At 38.6% G+C, this 22,069-nt stretch overlaps 1 protein-coding gene and 1 long non-coding RNA gene across 2 annotated transcripts; one reads left to right on the plus strand and one right to left on the minus strand.

The window, feature by feature from the left end:
* Nucleotides 1-542: 542 nt before the first annotated feature.
* On the minus strand, nucleotides 543-20,079 carry LOC131330052 (histone-lysine N-methyltransferase ASHH1). The gene is made up of 11 exons (XM_058363538.1): nucleotides 20,027-20,079; nucleotides 19,619-19,713; nucleotides 16,782-16,846; nucleotides 15,444-15,600; nucleotides 10,371-10,457; nucleotides 9,962-10,046; nucleotides 9,778-9,871; nucleotides 9,488-9,686; nucleotides 9,094-9,128; nucleotides 2,330-2,816; nucleotides 543-1,048 (listed from the first exon to the last, which is right to left on the minus strand). The coding sequence occupies exons 2-11, from the start codon at nucleotides 19,619-19,621 to the stop codon at nucleotides 770-772; spliced, it is 1,491 nt and encodes a 496-aa protein (XP_058219521.1). The 5' UTR covers nucleotides 19,622-19,713; nucleotides 20,027-20,079; the 3' UTR covers nucleotides 543-769.
* On the plus strand, nucleotides 2,783-8,902 carry LOC131330112 (uncharacterized). The gene is made up of 2 exons (XR_009200967.1): nucleotides 2,783-2,966; nucleotides 7,768-8,902. It is a non-coding gene; the product is annotated as an uncharacterized LOC131330112 (long non-coding RNA).
* Nucleotides 20,080-22,069: the final 1,990 nt, after the last annotated feature.

Genomic DNA, 22,069 nt, shown 5'->3' on the forward strand with positions numbered 1-22,069 from the left:
TAATGTGAAATCGTTGACCACACATGCAGAAGATCCAAATCAATATAGTCGAAGGAGAAGGAGAGATAGCAACATGACACCATGAGTTAAGTACATATAGGACCGACATGTTTGATTGAAGCTAGAACAATGTGCAGCATATAATATTCTGTGTGACAAATAGCTAAAGCAGGGGTGTTCGGGATTCATCATTGATTCTTGACTTGCAACTATCAGAACTAGAACTAGAATTCTGAGGAATCCTTTTAACTTTGTCTGTCCTCTTATAAAATTGTTTCCTCCGTGTGCAAATTCTGACTTCAGATTGATATAGTCATGAAACATTTCAAATATGACTACTGTAGTTTACAAGAAAGAGAACCAGATAAATACAAGGAAAAAGCCCTAAAACTATAATGACTAAATTACCCTTAATCTAAAATAATATTACAAAAGGAACCCAAACATTAGTAAACTTACGTTCGTAACATGCACTAGTTGCGTCAAATGCATGCTTCTTACAAACAGGTAATGTGAAAAGAACCAGTATTTAAATTAGAAAATAAAATCATAAACCAAGTTCGGTGATTGAATCTATTATAAAACTCAGATGTATAGATTGTCAAATTGCCTCAACCACCATGTCCAAAATCCCTTCAAAGAGGTGGAGGAGGAGAACAAAAGAAAATGAACTCCAGGTAACATGTCAAAATTCATGATTGGAAATTGTTTTTTACTAGTAACTAACAATGCTGACTTTCGCCGAGAAAAAGAAAAAGATGATTAGAAATTAGTGTGTTAGATACTTCATCCCAGTTTCACTGTCTGCCTCTTCAGAAGACTTTGCTGCGCTGGATGGGGCTTGAGCAGGTGGTGGGCAGACAACATTCTTGACAATGGAAAAATGGAAGTCAAAGTCTGCTTTCAGCTTAGAGCAGCTGGCTCCTATCCATGTCATAGCTGCACTAATATCCACGTTGTCTTGGCTATCCCTCTCATGTTCTTCAATAGCAGGTCGAATGTCATCATATGAGGAGTTGAGCTTGGATGCAGCCAGGAATTTTATTTCCTATACAGAACAATCAAAGATGCTGATAATATATAAATTTATTTGGTTACAAGCGTGTAGAAAGTACAGCCCAAAAGATAGTCTCACTGGTGGTCATAATACTGACTAGAATATATTAATTCAACTAATGCACAAAATTAAGATGACGCATACGGCAAGATTAATCAGTTAATAACATCCTTTAAATCCAAAGTTAGTTCCCATGTGTCTCAACTGCTGGTAATCCCTGCTGACCTCGAAATACGTTATCATTTCGCCAGATCCAGCATTCGTTCCACGGTTCGGCAACCGCATATTAGATCCTAATAGAGAACACAAGGTGGACAATCATACACCAGTACCTGTTAGTCCAGATTGAACATTGGATTGGACTACGAATCCAAGAGGACCACATATCCTGTGTCTCCTTGGAATTTTTCCAGTCACAATTACAGATGCATCGCAAAACTTGGGACACACAATCCATGTGAAATGTAGTATTACCTTACAGGACTGATATCCTCCTCTTAGTCCAGTCGAATAAACATGACCCAGAAGTTCTGTGCTCAGAGGGAATGGAAGAAACCATACAGGATGCTATGCAATTTTCTGTTCGTTCTTTTTTTCTCCCTCCTAAATTCTATCTGAAGCGTACAAAATTGAAAGCCTTGTATGACAAGGCATCATTATGCAATAGGGCTATCCAAAGACTCTTAACTGAAAATATTTGAACTGATATGTTTATATAAGTTATTTCATAGGGTAAGTAGACTGACCAAGATTCCGGTAAAGCATTCTGCGCAATGCTACCAAATCAAAGATCAAAAGAGGCATCTGAAACAAAAATAGTTTTGCCCCAATGAGATTAGCAATGCTAGTGCTAGAATTTCTTCCCTACCCTAGCAACAAAGGCTACAGCTCACTCAAACAAATCTTTAGTTTTAAAGACAAAAGCCAAAGGAATGTAGAAAAGTCAAAAGCTAAAATAATGCCTAACTTCCTATAAATCTAAAATGGGCAAACATAGCCTTACAAGTTACCACTCAAAAGACAGTCCGCATGTATTATTTCGGGTGCGGAAGTTATGCAACCTCAATCCTATATTTAACAAGCACCCTTCACAAAATCATAACGAGGAAGTACATGTACATCACATCTTGAACACATTAGCAGAATTGAATGAACCCGACAAGTGATCCTGATTCCTGAGACATTGCACTAACAAAAGCTAATGAACCTAAAAGCCAAGAAAGTACAGTTTACGTACATGCCCATCACTTGAAGAGTAAGTAAAGCTTGTACCTCACATTTCATGATTTCCTCTTGTGCTTTCTTTGATGTAAATAATTGCGCAACATGTTTTCCATCGAGTTGCTTTCCACTTTTATGTATGGACTTTTTGTTGGCAAAGTGTGACATTTTCTTTGGAACAGCGCCTGACCCAATTTGATAATTCCGACAAGCACTACTACTTTGAATTCGAGATATCAACACATTTCTTGGAGGAAAGGTTTGTCGAGTATCTTGGAAATATAATTTGTTCTCTTCACTCACTTCAGTTTTGACAATGTTATTTGCCACCCCTGCGGAAAATGAATGAAGTGGCTCAACAACTGCAACATGGGACCCCAATTGAGGTTCAGATCCTGCACGACCACCAATTACCATAAGGGAATCATTCTTCCCTCTGGCTAGGAACTCATGTCTAAAGGAACTTTTATCTTTTGGGACCATTAGTGAAGGCTCATCCTCTGCAGAATCATAAAGTGGTATTTCCTCGACAGTATATCTGCATCAAAACAGGTAGGATGAGATCAAAGAGGTAGTGCAAAACCAAAAACAAATACAATCGAGAAGAATGTTGGAATCACATCATATCCAGCTTGATAGTTGACCCGGATTCCTAGGGATTTGATTGATATGGAATCCCATAATATTAGTACTTTGATTTTATTTTCTTTCCTTTTATGTTTCATTCTCTTGGGTATATATACCCCTCTTGTAAATACATTAATCAAGATTTCAATATATAATTCTTCGCTTTTTCTAGTTGGTATCAAAGCCGACCTCTCTCTTTCTCTATCTCTTCAACCACTAGCCCTAGCCACCACCCTCCGATCACTCCTTTCTCTCTCTTTCTCTTGCTCTCCACGCTGCTGCCCTAGTTTCTCCACCAGTTGCTCTTCTGACAGCAACCTAGGGTTTCTTCTCTATTTGATTGCTGTGATCCGTTTAGGTCACAGTTGGTCACGTGTGTGACTTGTTGATGTTGTAGAAAGGCCTTGTGTGCCCTTTCTATTCTACTTTTCTTGGGCTAACAGATTAGTGTGTAGCCCGCTTTCTTTATCACCACCAGGTTTATTGTCTGTCTGTTCGTGCTGCCTTCACAATGACTGATGGAAGTAAAATCACTTCTGTTGTGGAGTCATCAGTTGGTACGTCTGTAATCAAGCCTGAGTTGTTTCCGCCTATGCCCGGTGGTAAGGTAACAAGTGTGTTATTGAATGGCAGAAATTTTGCTGCTTGGTCTCGATCTTTTCGTCTCTTTGTGGGGCGGGGGGGCGACAAGATGCTTGGCTCTTGGGTAAAATGCCTCGTCCCGCTGATGGTGATCCCAAAGTAGAACAATGGGATATTGATAATTGGACTATTCTTGGGTGGTTCTTTAGCTCTATGGAACTGTCTATTTTCAACATGTTTATGCATCATGAAACCACAGACAGCCTTTGGAAAGCTTTGACAAAAATGTATGCTCATTCTCATAACGAAGCTCGTATATTTGAGTTACATCAGGAGATCTCCTGTGCATCTCAAGAGAGTTTGGGTTTGTCTCATAACGAAGCTCGTATATTTGAGTTACATCAGGAGATCTCTTGTGCATCTCAAGAGAGTTTGGGTTTGTTTGTGTCAGAATTCTTTGGATACTTGCAGGTGGGTGGGATGAGTTAGCCCAGTATGATCCAGTTAGTAGTGATTTCGGGGCAACGGCGGATGTCTCCGTTAAAAGGATGGATTGTCTTCACACTTATTTCTTTCTTATGGGTCTCAAGACAGATTTTTAAAACCTTCATGGTCAGATGCTCAATATTTCACCACTGTCATCTCTTTTGGATACCTTAGCCGTTGTGGATGGTGATGAGCGCAGGCGTCTTATTTCTACTCATACCCTATCACCAGCTGTTGGGGTTGTATCTCATCAGATGGCATTTGCCGCTTCTTCGAGTTTTTGTCCTACTGGGGGTAAGAAAACTTGCCATCATTGCGGAGATCAAGGACATATTAAAGACACCTGCTGGAAACTTCACATCGAGTTAAAAGCTCAATTCAAGAAAAAAAATTGGACCCCCAGCAAAGTTACAGCCACTGTCGAGGCCTCAAATTCTCATCCTTCAGTTGTTGCCGAACTTCAGGCTCAGGTAGCAATGTTAATGTCTCAGAGGCCCACATCTATTCCGGCTCCTATGCCTTTTGCAACTACTACTGCCACTTTGGCCTCAGGTACTCCCACTGCATTTCATGTTCGCTCTGGAACTCCCTCATGGGTTCTAGACTCTAGTGCTAATGACCATATGACGGGTGAGTTATCCTTGTTTTCTACTCCTTTGGCTTCCACTCATACATCTGTGTGTTTGGCTGACGGATCAGTTAATACCATAAGTAGTAAGGGGGACGTTAGAATCTCCTCTGATATTACTCTATTGTCAATCCTTTATGTTCCTCAATTAGCCTTCAATCTTTTGTCAGTCAGTCGTCTCGCAAAATCCTTTAATTGTGCTGTCATCTTCTTATCCGATTGTTGTCTTTTGCAGCACCGGAGTTCGAAGAGGATTTTTGGCAAGGGATATGAGCATGATGGACTATACTACTTTGGTGACCCCCTTGATCCTGTGTTACAAGCTACCACCTCTGCCGTGTTTGATTTTCCAATTTTTGTTTCTTCTAAAGACTTATCTTTGTGGCATGCTCGATTGGGGCATGTTAATTTTCAGTATTTATGTTTAATGTTTCCAATTTTTTCCTAGGCTTGTCAACAATTTAAGTTTAAATGTGAAGTATGTGAGCTTTCCAAACATTGTCGTAAGCCTTATATTCCTCGAATGCATCGTGCTTCAGTTGTTTTTGATTTAAATCATTCTGATGTGTGGAGGTCTTCTCCTGTTACTGCTCTCTCTGGTTGTCGATATTAGGTTACATTTATTGATGACTTTTCCAGGTGCACTTGGGTTTATCTTCTAAAGAAAAATTCCCAAGTGTTTGAAAATTTTTGCCAATTCCTCTCCATGATTAAAACTCCGTTCAATATTGTGGTTCGGAGTCTGAGGTCAGATAATGGGGGGAATATGTGACAAGGGACCTTGTTTCTCACTTGAACAAACGTGGTATTCTTCAGCAACTCACTTGTCTCCATGCCCCGGAACAAAATGGTGTTGCTGAACGAAAAAACCGTCATCTTATGGGCGTCACGAGATGCCTTCTCCAAGGCATGTATGTTCCCAAACCCTTCTGGCATATAGCAGTTCTTACTGCTACTTGATTAATCGTGTTCCTAGTCGGATTTTGGGTGGAAAATCTCCTCTTTCTGTTCTTCAGCCCGAAAAACCTCTATTCTCTATCCCTCCTAAGGTGTTTGGTTGTGTTTGCTTTGTTCAGAATAGGAGTCCTTCTCGAACAAAGTTGGATAACAATTCCATTAGGTGTGCATTCGTGGGTTATTCCTCTACGTCAAAAGGATATCGGTGTTGTAATCCTTCTCGTAGAATTTTAAATTCTCTCGATGTGACTTTTTGGGAGGATACTTCTTTCTTTGTCAATCATACTTCTGTTAAATTTTCCTCCCCTATGGTTCCTATTGAGGATGTGCCCAGTCCTATTCCTATTCTCGATACTGTGAGTACTGTTCCTATTCTCGATATTGTGGATACTCTTGTTGCAGGTACACCAGAGCTTGTGTATAGTCGTTGCCCACATATCCCTAAGCAAGAATCCCCTTTGAATGAAGGTACCGTGCCTCTTCTCCTATTCTCTCCTCCCCTACCCGGCGGTACCCCACTAGGGACCATTGACCCCCTGACCGTTTTTCATTTTTTCCATCTACTAATCACCCAATTGAGCATCATATTTCATATAGTGCATTGTCCGTCCCTCTTCAGGCTTACATTGGGAAGCTTGATTCTATTTTCATTCCTCGGTCTATCAGAGAGGCTATGTTGAGTCGCCATTAGGTGGCTGCTATATAGGATGAAATGGTTGCCTTACAGAAAAATCCAAAAATCATACTTGGGATTTAGTGGCTCTTCCTAAAGGGGAGAAAACAGTGGGGTGCAAATGGGTGTTTGGTTTGAAACAGAAAGCTGATGGTTCTGTTAATAGGTATAAAGCTCGGCCAGTTGTTAAGGGCTTTACTCAAGTTCCAGGGAAGGACTTCACTGCCACCTTTGCTCCAGTGGCAAAACTCACTAGAGTTCACTTGCTTATCTCCCTTGCCATTTCTTATTCGTGGCCTTTACACCAAATGGATGTTAAGAATGCTTTTCTGAATGGGGATTTGGATGAGGTCATTTATATGGACCCCCCTCCGGGTTTTTTCGGGCTGAAGGGGAGTATGCTGGCAAAGTGTCATTTACGAAAAATCTCTGTATGGGTTGAAACAATCTCCTTGGGCCTGGTTTGCTCGGTTCAGTGCTGTAGTACTTGCACTGAATTTTTCAAGGTGTCATTCTGACCACACTTGCTTTATCCTAAGGAATTCTCAAGGACAATGTGGGACTCTGTCTGTATATGTGGATGATATTATTTTGACAGGGGATGACAAGTCACGGATTGTACAAGTAAAGAAGAACCGTAGCTCAGTTTTTGATGTAAAGGATTTGGGAGACTTGAAATACTTTAATGAGCATAAAAGTTGCTCCCTCTAGGCATGGGATTTCCCTTTCACAACGGAAATATGCGCTCGATCTCCTGAGAGATACTAGGATGACAGGCTGTAGACCTGTATCCACTCCTATGGACCCAAACATAAGATTATCCGCTGAATCTGGTGATCTTTTACCGGATACGACAATGTATCAGCGGCTAGTTGGGAGACTCATCTACCTAACACACACTAGACCAGATCTGGCTTTTGCAGTGAGTTTGGTTAGCCAATTTAAGCATTCCCCCCACACATCTCATCTAGATGTAGTGTATCATATCTGGCGGTACTTTAAGTCATGTCCTGGTCTGTTCTATGATTTGAAAAATTCTCCTAAAATCTCATGCTTCACCGATGCTGACTATGTTGGGTCCATGAGAGATAGGAGGTCCACATCCAGTTTTTGTTCATTCTATGGGAACCATCTTCTCTCTTGGAAGAGTAAAAAACAATCTGCGGTTTCTCGATCTTCTGCTAAGGCAGAATACAAGGCAATGGCCCAAGGATCCTATGAAATCTTGTGGCTTCACTCCATTCTTGCAGAATTGAGGTTTCCCCTCTACACTACACTATGATAACAAGTCAGCTATTATGTTAGCCTCTAATTCAGTCCTCCGTGAAAGAACAAAGCATATTGAAGTTGATATTCATTTTAATAGAGAAAAAGTGAGATCGGGAATTATTGTTACTAAGTTTGTTCCATCCGCTGAACAGGCTGCTGATGCTCTTACCAAACCAATAGGGCCATCTCTTCTCAAGACCACTCTTCGCAAGCTTGGCATGATCGATATCTTTGGGATTTGATTTATATGCAATCCCATAATATTAGTCCTGATTGATATGCAATCCCATAATATTAGTACTTTGATTTTATTTTCTTTCCTTTTATGTTTCATTCTCTTGGGTATATATACCCCTCTCTTGTAAATACATTAATCAAGATTTCAATATATAATTCTTCTCTTTTTCTAGTAATCATTGAAGTAGTCTTTTGAAAACCACGGTACGAAAAGAAAACAGCTGAAATTTATTCTAGACATTTTAATGACAAGGAAAAACTTCAGTCCACCTCAAGAACTGGATCCATGAATATTGGAATTTATGTTTCGTGTTAAGTAGATACTCCCCCAATAGGCATGAGAGGAAGTTTGGAATCAAAAATCCATGCCACATATTTTGTTGATATTTAAAAGCTCATGTTTTCCGTTATATTATTGTCCCACAGCCAAAATCTATCCATGCCAATACACATCCTTTTGAAAGAGCACACCACTTGAACAATATTGTAGTAATTTTGTCCAGTTTGATGTACTTGAAGAAGTAATACCATTGAAACAACTGAGTGACCCAAAAGCAAAAGTCACCTATCTGCATAGGTCTAAAGGCTCTAGTCAAGTGATGATTCATATCTAGATTCATGCACTCCAAAAAGTAGGATAAAAGTAAATGATGATAGGATGACAATCAGTGATTGATGTTATGAGCCTCGGCTGCCTCCCACTCATTCAAAATTGGTTTGGAGTTGGATGCTTTAACATGATATCATAACTAGGCTAATTATCACCTCGAAAACTAGCCTATGAGCCTGAGCGGCCTCTCCTCTCATTGCCAATTGGTTTTGAGTTGGATGTTTTAACATGGCATCAGAGCTAGGCTTTCGGAGGCTTTTGGACAAGACTCTCTTGATTAATTACCCCGTTGTTTGTGCCTTAAGCACACCTTGTATCGTTTCGTTGTTCGTTGTGATCACTATGTTTTGGATCCATTGTTTATCTTTGCACATGCAAACAGCAGCCTCTTCACTCATCCCAATTGGTTTTGAGTTGGAGTGCTTTCATTGCTCACTCATCTATCATGGTAGTCATGACGTAGAGAGATTAGTATATTGACTAAAGCCCGTGAAAAATTGTGGAGGCAACAGCATATGATTTATTGGTCAGTATTGCGTATTGAATCCTTGTTGTCCTTCGCCAGTCTAGTGGACTGTCTTCAACTTTTTGCTCTTAAAGAACTCATATAAAGTGACTGGCTGACTGCCATTCATACGGAACTAAAATTAACAGAAACTTTGTGGAAAGACTTTCAATAACACCAGTACAAAGTGCAAGTGAAAAGACTCAAGCTGCTTGTAATCTATAAATGCGCACCCACTTACCTGTCATCCCCCTCTTCCCACACATGATTGTGCTCCTGTTAAAGTAGAACAACATTAAACCAAAATAAAAAAAGAGAACGGGATGACTCCTAATTAAACCAAAATAAATTACCAATAAATAAAGAGGAAGATAATGAAGAAATATAGAGAACAAAATCAACATTGTAGGAAAGCACCAAGCCTCTTAGAAAAGAACCCAAAAATACACAAAAATACAGCATTAGCAGTTTGCATAAGATTCATTTTCAGATGTCTTTCATGACTCAATTAGACAAGAACCCAAAAATACACAAAAATACAGCATTAGCAGTTTGCATAAATTCATTTTCAGTTGTCTTTCATGACTCATTGCATGTCAAATAAGATTTATTAAAACTTCTCACTTTGAACTCACCAGGAAAGCAGGAGACTTTGCGCCTAGAAACTTCGAACACTTTGGTGCTCCACACAGACAACGAACATTAGCACCACCATACCACTCAAAATTATAATCGTATGCCAACTCAGTTCCAACATAAATATCTTGCTTCGCAAATATACCCACCCTTATTTCCCCCAAAATTGTCCACTTTCTCGTCTCGCAATTTGGTTCGCTGCAACACCAAAGCTATATGTCAATCCCAGCTAAGATCACTATTCCAGTGACTATTACTTGATACTCGTAATATCATTTCAGTGACTTACCATGAGTGGTTTATAAATCTAGCAAGGCTGCCTTTTCTAGTTGCATCAATATACGAATTGGCATTGAGAGAAATTATATATGCATCCTTGAGACCTGCTTCAGACCACAAAAATTGTAGAATCAGTTTCCTGTTATCGTAGTACAACCTTCTCTCTCTCATAATTGTATGACACTATGACCTACCCTGAGCTTCATAAGCTTGGGACCTTTGCTGTGCCTCTTCTGATGATATTACTTCGCCGCAATATTCAATAACAAATTGTCCAGCCTAATCATTTTGAATAACACAGACAAGCAGCTATTAATTAATTGAAGATTGAGCCCTGCCCAGTTAGAAATGTACAAAATGATTTCAAGCCTTATAAAGTCAGCAAATGAGATCATAGCAGAACCCACTCTCTTATCGGTTTTGAAATAAAATGTTTAAGAAATGGTAAACTTGATAAACATCAGTATTCAGCACACATACCAGAGATAATTTGTTGTGTTTGATTACAAAGACAATTGCCAGCGAAATTATTACAACTAACCTTAAACTAGAAGATAACTGATCTCTTCTAGATTATGTCATATGCAGCTAGAGAGTAATTACCTTGATACTTTCATCAGCTATAAGGCCCCACCCACGTCCTTCAGTCTTAAAAAATTTTGTTTTGGCATACTCAGATTTCTGGAACCTCTGTACACAAATAATAATGAAACATGAGGAATTGGAACCTCAGAGGCTCCACAGAAACCATCATACTTCTAAAACTTTTACAGTCTTAAATTTACACCCAAAATAAATACATAAATAACAGGCGAAAAGAGCCAATATAACAAGCATATCGAGGCAAAGTTAAAAATATAATGCTTGGTAAGTGTAATAGCTGAAAATCTTGCCATACAGCTTGAATGCACATTATTAAAGTAATAAAAAGCATGGGAATTGGGAACTCACCCAAGTGCTAGCCACGGGAAAACCATGGCCAGGGGAGGAGGGGCTCAGGTGTTGGTCTAACATACTATATCCCACATCAGTGAGAGGGAAACTTGAGTAAAACAAGTATTGTAACTCCTGTCTTTAGACTCTTTCCAAGAAATGGATATCCGCAATAGCCGAACATGAGAGCAATACAAACAAAATCTTCCTAACCCGTATTGTATGTTTAAACACATCCGAGGCATGTTTAATCCGGATTTTAAATATTTAACACAAGACACCATTGGTCACCTTGGACATATAGTCCAATCCGATGTGCATAACCGGTCAAACAAACAGACCCTTTAAGTACATTATGCTTTGTCTGGATTGATATTTGAAATTTTTTTTGAAAAATAGTAGGGTTAATAAGTGGAGAGAGATAGAGAGAGAAATGTTGGAAGTAGGGGGAATCTAGGGGGAATTTTTTGAAAAATTCTTTTTGAAAAGGGAAGAGAACAAGGCATAAGTTATGAACATATCCAACAAGTTCACAGTTTCATGGGTCTTACATAGCCCTAAGCTATGAAGCACCGACACTCCAAAAGGGCACCGTATCTACGTATTGGACACGGGGACACGGCTTGGGAACACGGGGACACGTACTGGACACGCCACATGGCTTGTCCAATAATTTATTATTTTTTGCGCGGGGACACGCGCGGGAACACGACAGGGGGTCAAAATGTAATATTTTTAATTTTTGGGGGGTTAACATGAAATTATTCAAAAAATTGGAGTCAACTGTAATTATGCCTTCAAAAAAAAATTATACAATAAATGAAATTATTCATATACAATGATGGTTCATAAAAAAAAAATTTGAATGATAATATATTTTATTTATTTATTTATACACGTGGTGTGTCCCCTGCTGTGTCTATATCCCCATTTTTTTAGAATTGCCGTGTCCCATGTCTGTTTCCGTGTCCGTGTCCGTGTTACATAGGCCCTAAGTATTGGTATCAAAGTAATAGTAGGAGGCCAATTTGAGTAGAGAGAAGCTGCAATTTCATCGGATATGCAAATTGTGTGGGCGAGGAAGTTGTTTCTTCTTCATAATAATAAGAATTTCAGATTGGCTAGGAATTTAGAGAAGTGTAGACAAAGATGACAAGGATATGCTTGTCTATTTTCATCAATTTGACTTTGACTTTGACTTAAACTTTTCTGAGGCCCACTCTCAATTCAGCATGTATAGCACTACACTCCACTCTATACTTCCAAAGTATCTATCATATCAAGAAATTGGTCAAGGGCAAGATGGCATACCCTCTACTCCCAGCTACCCAAACTAAAGAGGAAATGACTCTTAACCCTAAATATAGGTCTCCCAATCCCATCAACATATCTATTATTCCATTCTCTCCAAATAAGCCACATCAAGCAAAGTGGATCAAAATCCAGAGCTTCCATCCTCGTCAACCCACTCTAGCCCCAAACCTTTCTTGAATTAGCTCTACTACCGAACATGGAAAAGGCCGAGGCATACTCCACCATACAAGTATCGTAGCCCAAAGTTCCCTCGCAACTAGACAAATACAATGAATAAACAAGAGAACCTCTGATTCTCCATCACTCAAGCACATGGGACACCAATTAACAATAAGCTTTCAATGCCAAATAAGGTTATCTACGCTAAGAATCTTTTCCTTAGCCGTCCACCATGCAAAGAAAGCAGTCTTGTTTGGAGCACGAGTTCACCAAATGGCCTTCTAGGAAAAGCATATGTTAGTACCTCCAACCAAGACTCGGTAAAATGATTTCACATGGAAAGTCCCATTTGCCGTTGGAATCCGCCTCAAAGAATCCTGCCCCGTCCCCAAGCCTGGCATACCATATAAATTGCCCAAAAGGGTCAATAACTCGTCCAACTACCAATCTTGCACCTCCCTACAAAGAAAAATATCCCACATCAGCATGTCCCCATCCATTTTGAGATAATCCGCCATATCGCACCTCTATACACCACCAACTGAAAAGGAAGGTAACAAGGATATGATTTTATCCTTTAAATTTTGTGAAATCGAAAGAAAGACCATATACCAAAATACCATGGCCTGAGGTAAAAGGTTACAAAGGCAATAGCATACCATTGAAACTTTGAATAGGACAAGCCATAACCAACACCTATTCTTGGCATACCAAGTTGTAGTACCTGGCAAGGATCTATGCAAGAAAAAAAAAATTCATGCATCTCTATCTATAATAAAACAATTCAAGTTTTTTGAATTTTACATACTTTCAGCCATTGGATTGATATTCAATGGTCTAGATTAATTTTGGAAGGTTTTAACAGCTGAGATGAGTTTGAGTATGAATCCAACAGTCAAGAAATGTTATGGGTGCTCAACCTACTGCTCTAACAGGGGATTAGATCTGGAGTGTGAAATACGCCTTATTCGATTGTGCTGTCTAAATTCTGACCGTTTGACTGCTTGACTGTCAAAATTAAGGGCCGAATCTGATCACCCCTCTCTCTCCAGATACACGTTTGGCGTCCCTACCCCTCCTCCGATGATGACTTCAGTGAATTGTTGTAACTCCACAACCATCGGGCCCATCTCCCTTGTCGTGAAATCCGACTAATCAAATCCTTGCCCAAGATTCTGCCTCCATTACTGCTCTTCTTTGCAATGCAACCATTAGCAATGGTGGTCAGTGGTTGCGTAGGCAATTTAGGAAGTGAGTTTCAAAGGTGTGTGCAAAGCGCCTTTAGTAATTAAGCATTTTATGGCTCGTGGTTGTCCATTGATGAAGCAAAGGTCAGAGGTAAAATATAGAATTGTCGTTTACGTATGGATTATTACTAATTCAATTTCTCTTTCCTGCAGGTCGTTAACTCATGGGTTTATCAAAAATAAAGGTACACTATTGTTCAATTTTCGAAAAAAAGTTGTTTTATATTTTTTCTCAGCATGCTTTTCCTTTTTCTCCCCATTAGCTGTGAATTGTTTTTTGCCTTTTGTAGTAATTAGAGGAGGTGACATCGACTTGGAGAATGCCCCAAACTTTGGCTGATTTTTTGAACGAATTTTCTCATTTTTGTAGGTTTTCTTACAAATCTTCTTGTTCTTCATTTATCTGTGGAGAGGTTTAAACATTTCTTCATTTATTTTTTGGAGAGGTTTAAAGACTAGTTTATCCTATTGAAATTTATTTGTTCTGTTTCTTTTCCTCCCCTTATGCTATGAAAGGAACAGGGTTTAAGTTGTTTGGCCAACACTACCAGGCACGTACTTTTGCTGTTACTTGCGTTTGTTGTTACTGGAAAATTGTGATTTGCCAAAAAGGTCCTTTTGATGGCCAATCATCCTTTTGGTCAGTCATTCATTTTAGATGAAAAACGCTTTTTTACAAACACACAAACAAGGCTGAGACTCTCTAACGAACTTGAGTTTTTTGACCTCGGGATCAACAAGGGAATTTTCAGAGAAACAAATACTTTAGTATATTCATTCTTAATTCAAAAGATAGCTAACTCTAAAGATAACTACTGTAGTAGGACTCCCACTGAAATACTTAGTATATTTATTCTTAATTCAAAAGATAGCTAACTCTAAAGATATCTACTGTAGTAGGACTCCCACTTTGAATCAAGGTCATTCCCATGACTAATGTTCCACATAACACCATAGACATTAAATCAATGTGTTACGGTGGACCATCAATATGTGTGTGAAATGTATCAGTGGACATTGTTTGGAGATCTAGGGATCATCAAAAAGATTTAGGCAACGTGTTGCCAATATTCCAAGTTTCCAACAAAACCAACAATTTTCTTAGATGTACTTTTCTCAATCTGCCCTACTGCAACTACGGAAACAGAATTAAACAAAAAAAAAAAATGGCCCAAAGATGCCCCCTTTACAGAATTTATTATCGTAGACCATTTTTACACATAAATCAACAATAGTATAGGAAGCTCCAATATCAAATGAGGGACTGACACAGTGTTAGTCTATTGTCATCAAATTACCTGGACTTAAACTTTTCTGAGGCCCATTCTCAGTTTCAGCGTGTATGTTGCAGTTTCATTAACTAACTGGCAGCACTTTAATCTGACACCACATGAGGGTGAGTAGCGTAACTTCATATGAAAGTGAGGTGAAATGCTCTAAGACCAGACCAAAGGGAGGTAGGAAGGATTTGATAGAATTGACTTACCAAAATTCCATCATGCCATTATCTTCAGATCCCTTTAATCATTGTAACTTGTTTCAATGATTAATAAAATCATTTTTTGCTGATCAAAAAAAAAAATGGCCATACCCAACACCTATTCCTGAGCATAGCAAGTCACAATGCCTAGCAAGGGTGTATCCATAAAATATCATCCATTATAATACTAAACAACTACTTCCAATACATAAATGTAGGTCAAATGAAGACACATATTCCACAAATGCACAAAGTCAGAGACTCTCTAACGAAGTCGAGTTTTTGACCTTGGATCAACAAGGGAATTTTCAGAGAAATAAGCATTTAGTATATCCATTCTCACATCAAAAGCTACTAATCTAACGGGACTTCTACGTAAAATCAAGATGTGGAACCTGTGATCCTTTTTTAAATCTTCTTTATTCTGCAATAATAAGTATCTGATAATGATATTTAATCATACAGAATACAACAAAATAAGCAGTAGTACAGATACTAGCCCATTCACATTCACAAACACACGCAAGATGACCTCATTTTCACCTGATTTTTGCAATAGTCACCGCAAGGGCAGTAGCCAGGCGTGCATTCAGTGCTGGTCAGAACATTCAAGCACCTCTCCCCACATGCACTGTCAGGATCATTGGCATCATACTTGCACTCACAAATGGCAATGTCCTCTTCTTTCAACTTTTTGTGTCTAAAACATACAAATTACCATTGGGCATAGTCAGTACCACAAGTACAATAATAATAATAATAAATGATCCATTTGGATGATGGCAATATCAAACTCCAGCCTATCATAAACCTCAACCCCCTCCCCCACCCCCCAAAAAACAAAAGCTCATCATAAACCAAACTGCCAACTTTCTATGTATAATAGCATAATCAAACAGCTACCTTATTGCAAGCAAACCATCTCAATAACCAGGATATGCCAATTAACACACAAAAAATGAGCACAAATGCACAACTATTTCTCCACCTTCAAATCAAAAACTTTTTAAAAGCTTTAAATGGTAGACTCAAATTCTTGAAATGTTTGCGAGTGAATAACCACTTTTTTTAACATCTACAACATAGTTATAAAAGGCACGTGCCCACGATCAAAGCTCACTCTTGGCACCTAGAGGGGGTCAGGAGAGCCAACATGATAGAGGTGAGGCTTAGGCAACCAAGCGCAAGGCGTGCGCCTGGTTAGCCACTTTCAATTCGCACCTAATTTAAATCTAAAGGGAAAAAATGTAACTCCTCTTAACCTAAAGGCTAAACGATCCTCACACATCAGTACACCATGTCGATTTCCCAGTGAACGACTCAAACCAAATGATCTCTCTCGGTCGGAGGCCGTAACGTAAATAGCTTTCTTGAGTTTGCATACCAGATTCCAAGGAGAAGAGAAGTCATTAAATTTGACATTCTAGTTCTCTACACAAGAATGGTTGACTATTTAGCATTTGGTAAGTGAATTTATCGGTTTTTTACATTAACTTTCTAAACTTATTGTCTTATTATATTAAGTTTTTGCAATTTTTTCTCTCTTTAGGTGTGCCTCGCGCCTAGACCCAACATACCTTTGCGCCTTAGTGCACCTCTCGCCATTAATAACTATGATCTTGAACCAGAAAAGAATATGTACATAGGAAAGGCTTAGGAGTACGTGTCTATTCCAATAAAGGTCGGCATTATAGATCAGTGCCATACGTTAAAAGCCATTCAAAAATGTTACATTGCAAGAGTCTAGTTTCTAACAATAAGTATTGACGAATGGAGGACATGTCTCTAACTAGCAATCCTTTCTCAAAACAAAAGTACCAAAACTGTATTCTGCAACGAAACAAAACAAAAACATCAACAGGAGGAAAAGAAAACACTTACTTTCGGCCCAAGAAATCATTCTGATTGATATATACGAATGGTAACACTCCTTCTGGTAGTTGAACCTTGAAAAAACATGTAATCTTGTTACTCTTACTCATCTGCTCTAATAAGTCCTAGCAATACTAATAAGACAAATTCATAGAACAATAATGCCACTCTCCATGACAAGAAACATAGCATTTTCTCCAGCGTGTTATTGAAGGCATGGTATGATATAAAGCCATACACTCTTCTGAAAGATAGAAACTTTCATAATAACCATAAGAATATGAAAAAATAATGGAAGCAATAACCTTGATAACATTGATAGTGGATTGATTCCCTTTCTCAAGAAGTTTTTTATCTACTACTATTACAAAAAATAAGGTCAGCATGAGTTTGACATCTTTGACACTTCTTAAAGACATCGAGACAACCTTCATCCAAGGTAGGCCAGTAGTCACCTTGCTGCAGGATTTTCTTAGAGATATGTGCATCTCATGTATTGTGCTCTGCATCTCTCACTTCTATTTTCTTATGATCTCAAATGGTTGTCTTAGTTTCTTTTAGTTTTGGCCTCTTTTTAGTTTAAAGATAGAAGTAAAGTTGCTCTTAATCTCTCTTTAAGTGCCGTGAGCAATTAGAACTAGTTCGCAATCTTAAATCAACAAAAACATACATGCAAAATACCTCTACGCTGCCATACCAAATGTGACTATCTACTATTCAATTCTGATGCATGATCATGGCATACGTTGTTATACAAGGATGGCATCAATAGTTCACTCAAGGAGCGATCCAGGAAAGAAAGTAATGAGCCACATAGGCATCTCCAAGTCGGATGGGTAGAACCAAAAAACAGATATATGATTATTACATAAGATTGTCCCACCTTTAAATAGCACACACTAAGGGAAAAGATTCACTTCTTGCTATTTTTCACATTGGAAGTTCATTTTCGTTGTGTGCGTGAATCTGGAAGCTCATCTTTGTTGTGCTAATTCAGTTTTCATCCTTTACATAGCTGCATAATCTTTTCATGTCTTGATAGGGTACATTGTTGTATAGTCAAGTTTTGAAATATAAGTATGTTAACAAAACAACACCAACACTATAAACTCCCTTTTCAATCATGGATCAAAACAATCTTTTATTTCTTTATTGCTCCAAAATAAAGTTCTTCAACCAATAAACAACTTGGACATTGAAGGAAAGAAAATCATCATCGGGTAGAAATTCCTACATTACTTTGCTTTGTTTCATTACCACTGTGACACCAGTAACAGCAAATTATATAGTCGTCGCGGAAAAAAAAAGAAATCACTCTTACAAATACACAGTCCTACAGTCGCAGTATACATTGACCATGAATACCTGTCCAACACAATCCTACAGTCGCAATATACATTGATCCCTGTTCAATGCAAATTGAAAGCACATATTCTTCGAAATGAAATATATCTGCATTAGGATGAGATTGATAGATACGCATTACAGCGATGGACACATACCTGAACATGGCTTCGATGGGCCTTTCGGCCATTCGATTGATTTCGATTTGGTCTTTCGCTAGATGAAGGTTTGCCAATAAACATTCGCTTGTTAAACTTTTTGCTTTATACTTTTACTGCTTTCTTTGTCGATCGGTTAGCAGAAGGGCATTTAGATCCCTCAATTTTTCCATGCTTTCTTTGCTTTCCCAAATGAATGTAACCCTAGAAACTAAATAGCTTGGATGCAAAATAAGATTTAGTATTTAAGCTGAATGCAAACGAAGATTTAGGCTTATATGGGGTTTATACCCATTGAAGACTTACTTTCTTGAGCTCAAAAAATGCAAATATGAGGGATTTTTGGCTAAGTCTCCCAATCACTACAGCCCGATATTGTATCCAAGGGCGGACACAAGGGGGGGCTAGGGGGTGCCCAGGCCTGCACAACTTGAAATGCTCCCATTAATTATATTAGTTTTTTAGGTTAATGTGGAAAAATTCTATAGGATCGCCCCTACAAGTGTCTCTAGGGAAAAAAAAGTTCATAAAGTTCTTATACATGTGTTAAAAAGCCTCCTAAGATTTGAAGCTATCAACCATTTTTCTTATTGAATTGGGGTTAAGTATATACACATGAATTCATCTCATTCTCAGAACTAGATAGTAGCAAATATATTTGGATTTTTTTTTTGTACCAATGTAGAAATACATATGATTCGGGCCCCTGCTAATACAAATCCTGCATCCGCCACTGAATTTTTATCATCTATCTCTAGTTTTCTTCATCGCCAAAGAAAAATGGTCCTATTGTTCGCGGCATATATCCTTTATTCGTAAAAGCAAAATAGACTATTGAGTACATAAGATAAATAGAGTCGTATAGAGGCCCCTTCCAAACAAAAAGGGAAGGAAATCAAACCAACAAATACAATGGTTCGCTCGCTTCCCTATATTATTAATCAGCCAATGATCAACATTCCATAAACAAACAATCTAGGATAATAGATTGAGCAATATCTATGATGACTTGTAAAAGAATTAACAAACAACGGAAAGACAACACACGACGAACCCCCAAAAACTCCTGCACATAACCTTTAGTGCATGACATAGTATTACACACTGTAATTACCACGTATAAACTTTGGCGCATGAACCACTAAAAAGTTTGTCACTACATAGGATGAATCTGAATCATAGTTGTAAATGATGCAGTTATATGCATGTGACAGACGATGATTTATTCAAGGTAGAGGCAGCAGGGTTAGCTTTAACAAATGATTTATTCCACTCCACAAAATATATAGTTGACGTAATGAGAATTTCTAAAGTTCACATCTTTGCTTAAAAATCAGAAAGTACCATTGAAAACTCTCACTTCTTTGAGCAAGTGTTGTATCGCCAGTCAGACATAACGCTAAAACACGCTGTCCAGCATCATATACACTGCTGAAAATCTGCAAAATAGGAACCTGAAAGTCAGTTGCCATTTCAATATCTGTTATGATTAGATACTGAAATAAACTATAATCAGGCTAATATGTGGCCTTGGACGGAACCAGTTCGGTTATTTCGGTTTCGTTGCTCTTAGGCTCACTCCGATAATTAGAAATAAGGTTAAAAATCCGAAAATAGAATCGTTTTTCACCAGTATCATCTAAAAAAGAACAGATTCACAATTTATTCATCTGAAAAAAAAAACAGAATCTGCAGAAATCACTAACAGAAACAGAATCTCAAATTTCAAAAGAAAAGCCCAAATTCTGAGACCTTAGTGTCGAGAAACCAACTTGTCTTCTTCTTCTTCTCCTCAAGCGCTTATCTAGGGAGAGTCCTGGGGTTTATGGCGGAGCGATTGGCTTCAGTGCTTGTAGTTGTAGAGTTGTAGTTTGTATTGCGTAGAGACAGGCCAAACGAAAAGGGCAATAAAATGATACTGCAATAGGGCGACTTCACAATTTATTCATTTTTTGTATTTTTTGTTTTCTTTTCGGAATTTACTCCTTACTGATTCCAATGAAGCTCTCAAGAGACGTCTCAATGTGCACTCCATGCAATCCAAGCTAAGTGTCATGGCGAGTACCTAAAAGGATAGGGTGAGCTACACTAGCTCGTAGAGATATCCATACCTAAATTATATGTAGAAGTGAAGACAGATCCCAAGGAAAAACAATTTTCCAAAAGCATATTTATTTTGCCAAAAAGTAGAACTCAAAATACCATACTCATGCTGGAAAATATTTAACTCCATTTATCAAACACTGACGTTCCCACCCCCACACACACACTCTGGTACTTGAAACCTCAGTTTACCATTACTGCCAAATCGAACCTACTCTTTCAATTTCCATTTCAATGACCTAAAGATTTATCTGAGTTCTTTAATATTTGTTTTCTCTCTTTTTTCTTAAACAACTAGCCAACCTCTCACCAAAAATACACACACAACGCACGTAGAGTTAGAATATAAAGTAGATAATGACACGTCGAACAATACCACACCTCGACAACATGGGAACTCACCCGTCAACCCCAAATCAAACTTCAAATCTCAACATCTAGCAAAACTCCTCCACATTAAGATTTCCGTTACAAGTATGACATGCAAATACCATATATGAAACTCTCGCAATGCATTACACCACAAGGTGCCAATTATACATTCACACAGAACAAGTTACCTAACACACGTCAGGAGAACAAGCCACACTAATTTGGAGGTCTAAAGGGAGAAATAAAAGAAAGCATGTATTGACATATTAGACGATCCTAGGTGGCAACTCAAGTTCAAGTTCTGTGTTTCTCATACATATATACCATTTTGTCTCAAATCCACATCATCGATTATCAAACCAATTCCATACAAAGCTTCCCATTTTAAATGTGAGGTAGTGTGGGTGAACACTAGACTGTCAAGCTCTGTTGATTCGAGTTTGAAATACCGGAGTCCGTTGATTCACTAAAAAATACCATAAATTTTTTTTTTGTTCAAAATCCTTTTCCCTTCTTTTCTTTTTAATTGAGGAATTCCCATCATTTTTCTCAACATCACCCTTGGGGTCACCACGGTCTCACCCAGGTCCTTTCCCCTCAATAATAATCACTTGGGTCACCTCGGGTCTATTTCCCTCAAACGTAGGGTCACTCCAAGTCTATTCCCTCAATAATAATCACTTGGGTCACCTCGGGTCTAATTCCCTCGAGCGTAGGGTCACCCCGAGTCTATTCCCTCAATAATAATCACTTGGGTCACCTCGGGTCTAATTCCCTCGAGCGTAGGGTCACCCCGAGTCTATTCCCTCAATAATAATCACTTGGGTCACCTCGGGTCTAATTCCCTCGAGCGTAGGGTCACCCCGAGTCTATTCCCTCAATAATAATCACTTGGGTCACCTCGGGTCTAATTCCCTCGAGCGTAGGGTCACCCCGGGTCTATTCCCTCAATAATAATCACTTGGGTCACCTCGGGTCTAATTCCCTCGAGCGTAGAGTCACCCCGAGTCTATTCTCTATAATCAACATACACTCATGACATAAACTTGCCAATAAAACTTCATAACAGGGTCTAATATACTAAAACCATTAAGAGGGCAACACCCACATACCAAAACACGCATATTAAACCAACCCATGGATAAAGCACATAAAGAGGAAAAACTATTTATTTTTCTCTAAGTATCAAACAACATCAATGTCAATACACCAACAATGCTTATCCCTTATACACCACAAGTTCTCTTTAATCCAACGCCTAGTCATCTAGATCAATCCATCGTATCCCCACATGTCAAATTGGCGAAGTTAATCACTTAC

The sequence above is a fragment of the Rhododendron vialii genome, chromosome 6a (assembly GCF_030253575.1).
Source record: "Rhododendron vialii isolate Sample 1 chromosome 6a, ASM3025357v1".
In the NCBI taxonomy this organism is placed as follows: domain Eukaryota; kingdom Viridiplantae; phylum Streptophyta; class Magnoliopsida; order Ericales; family Ericaceae; genus Rhododendron; species Rhododendron vialii.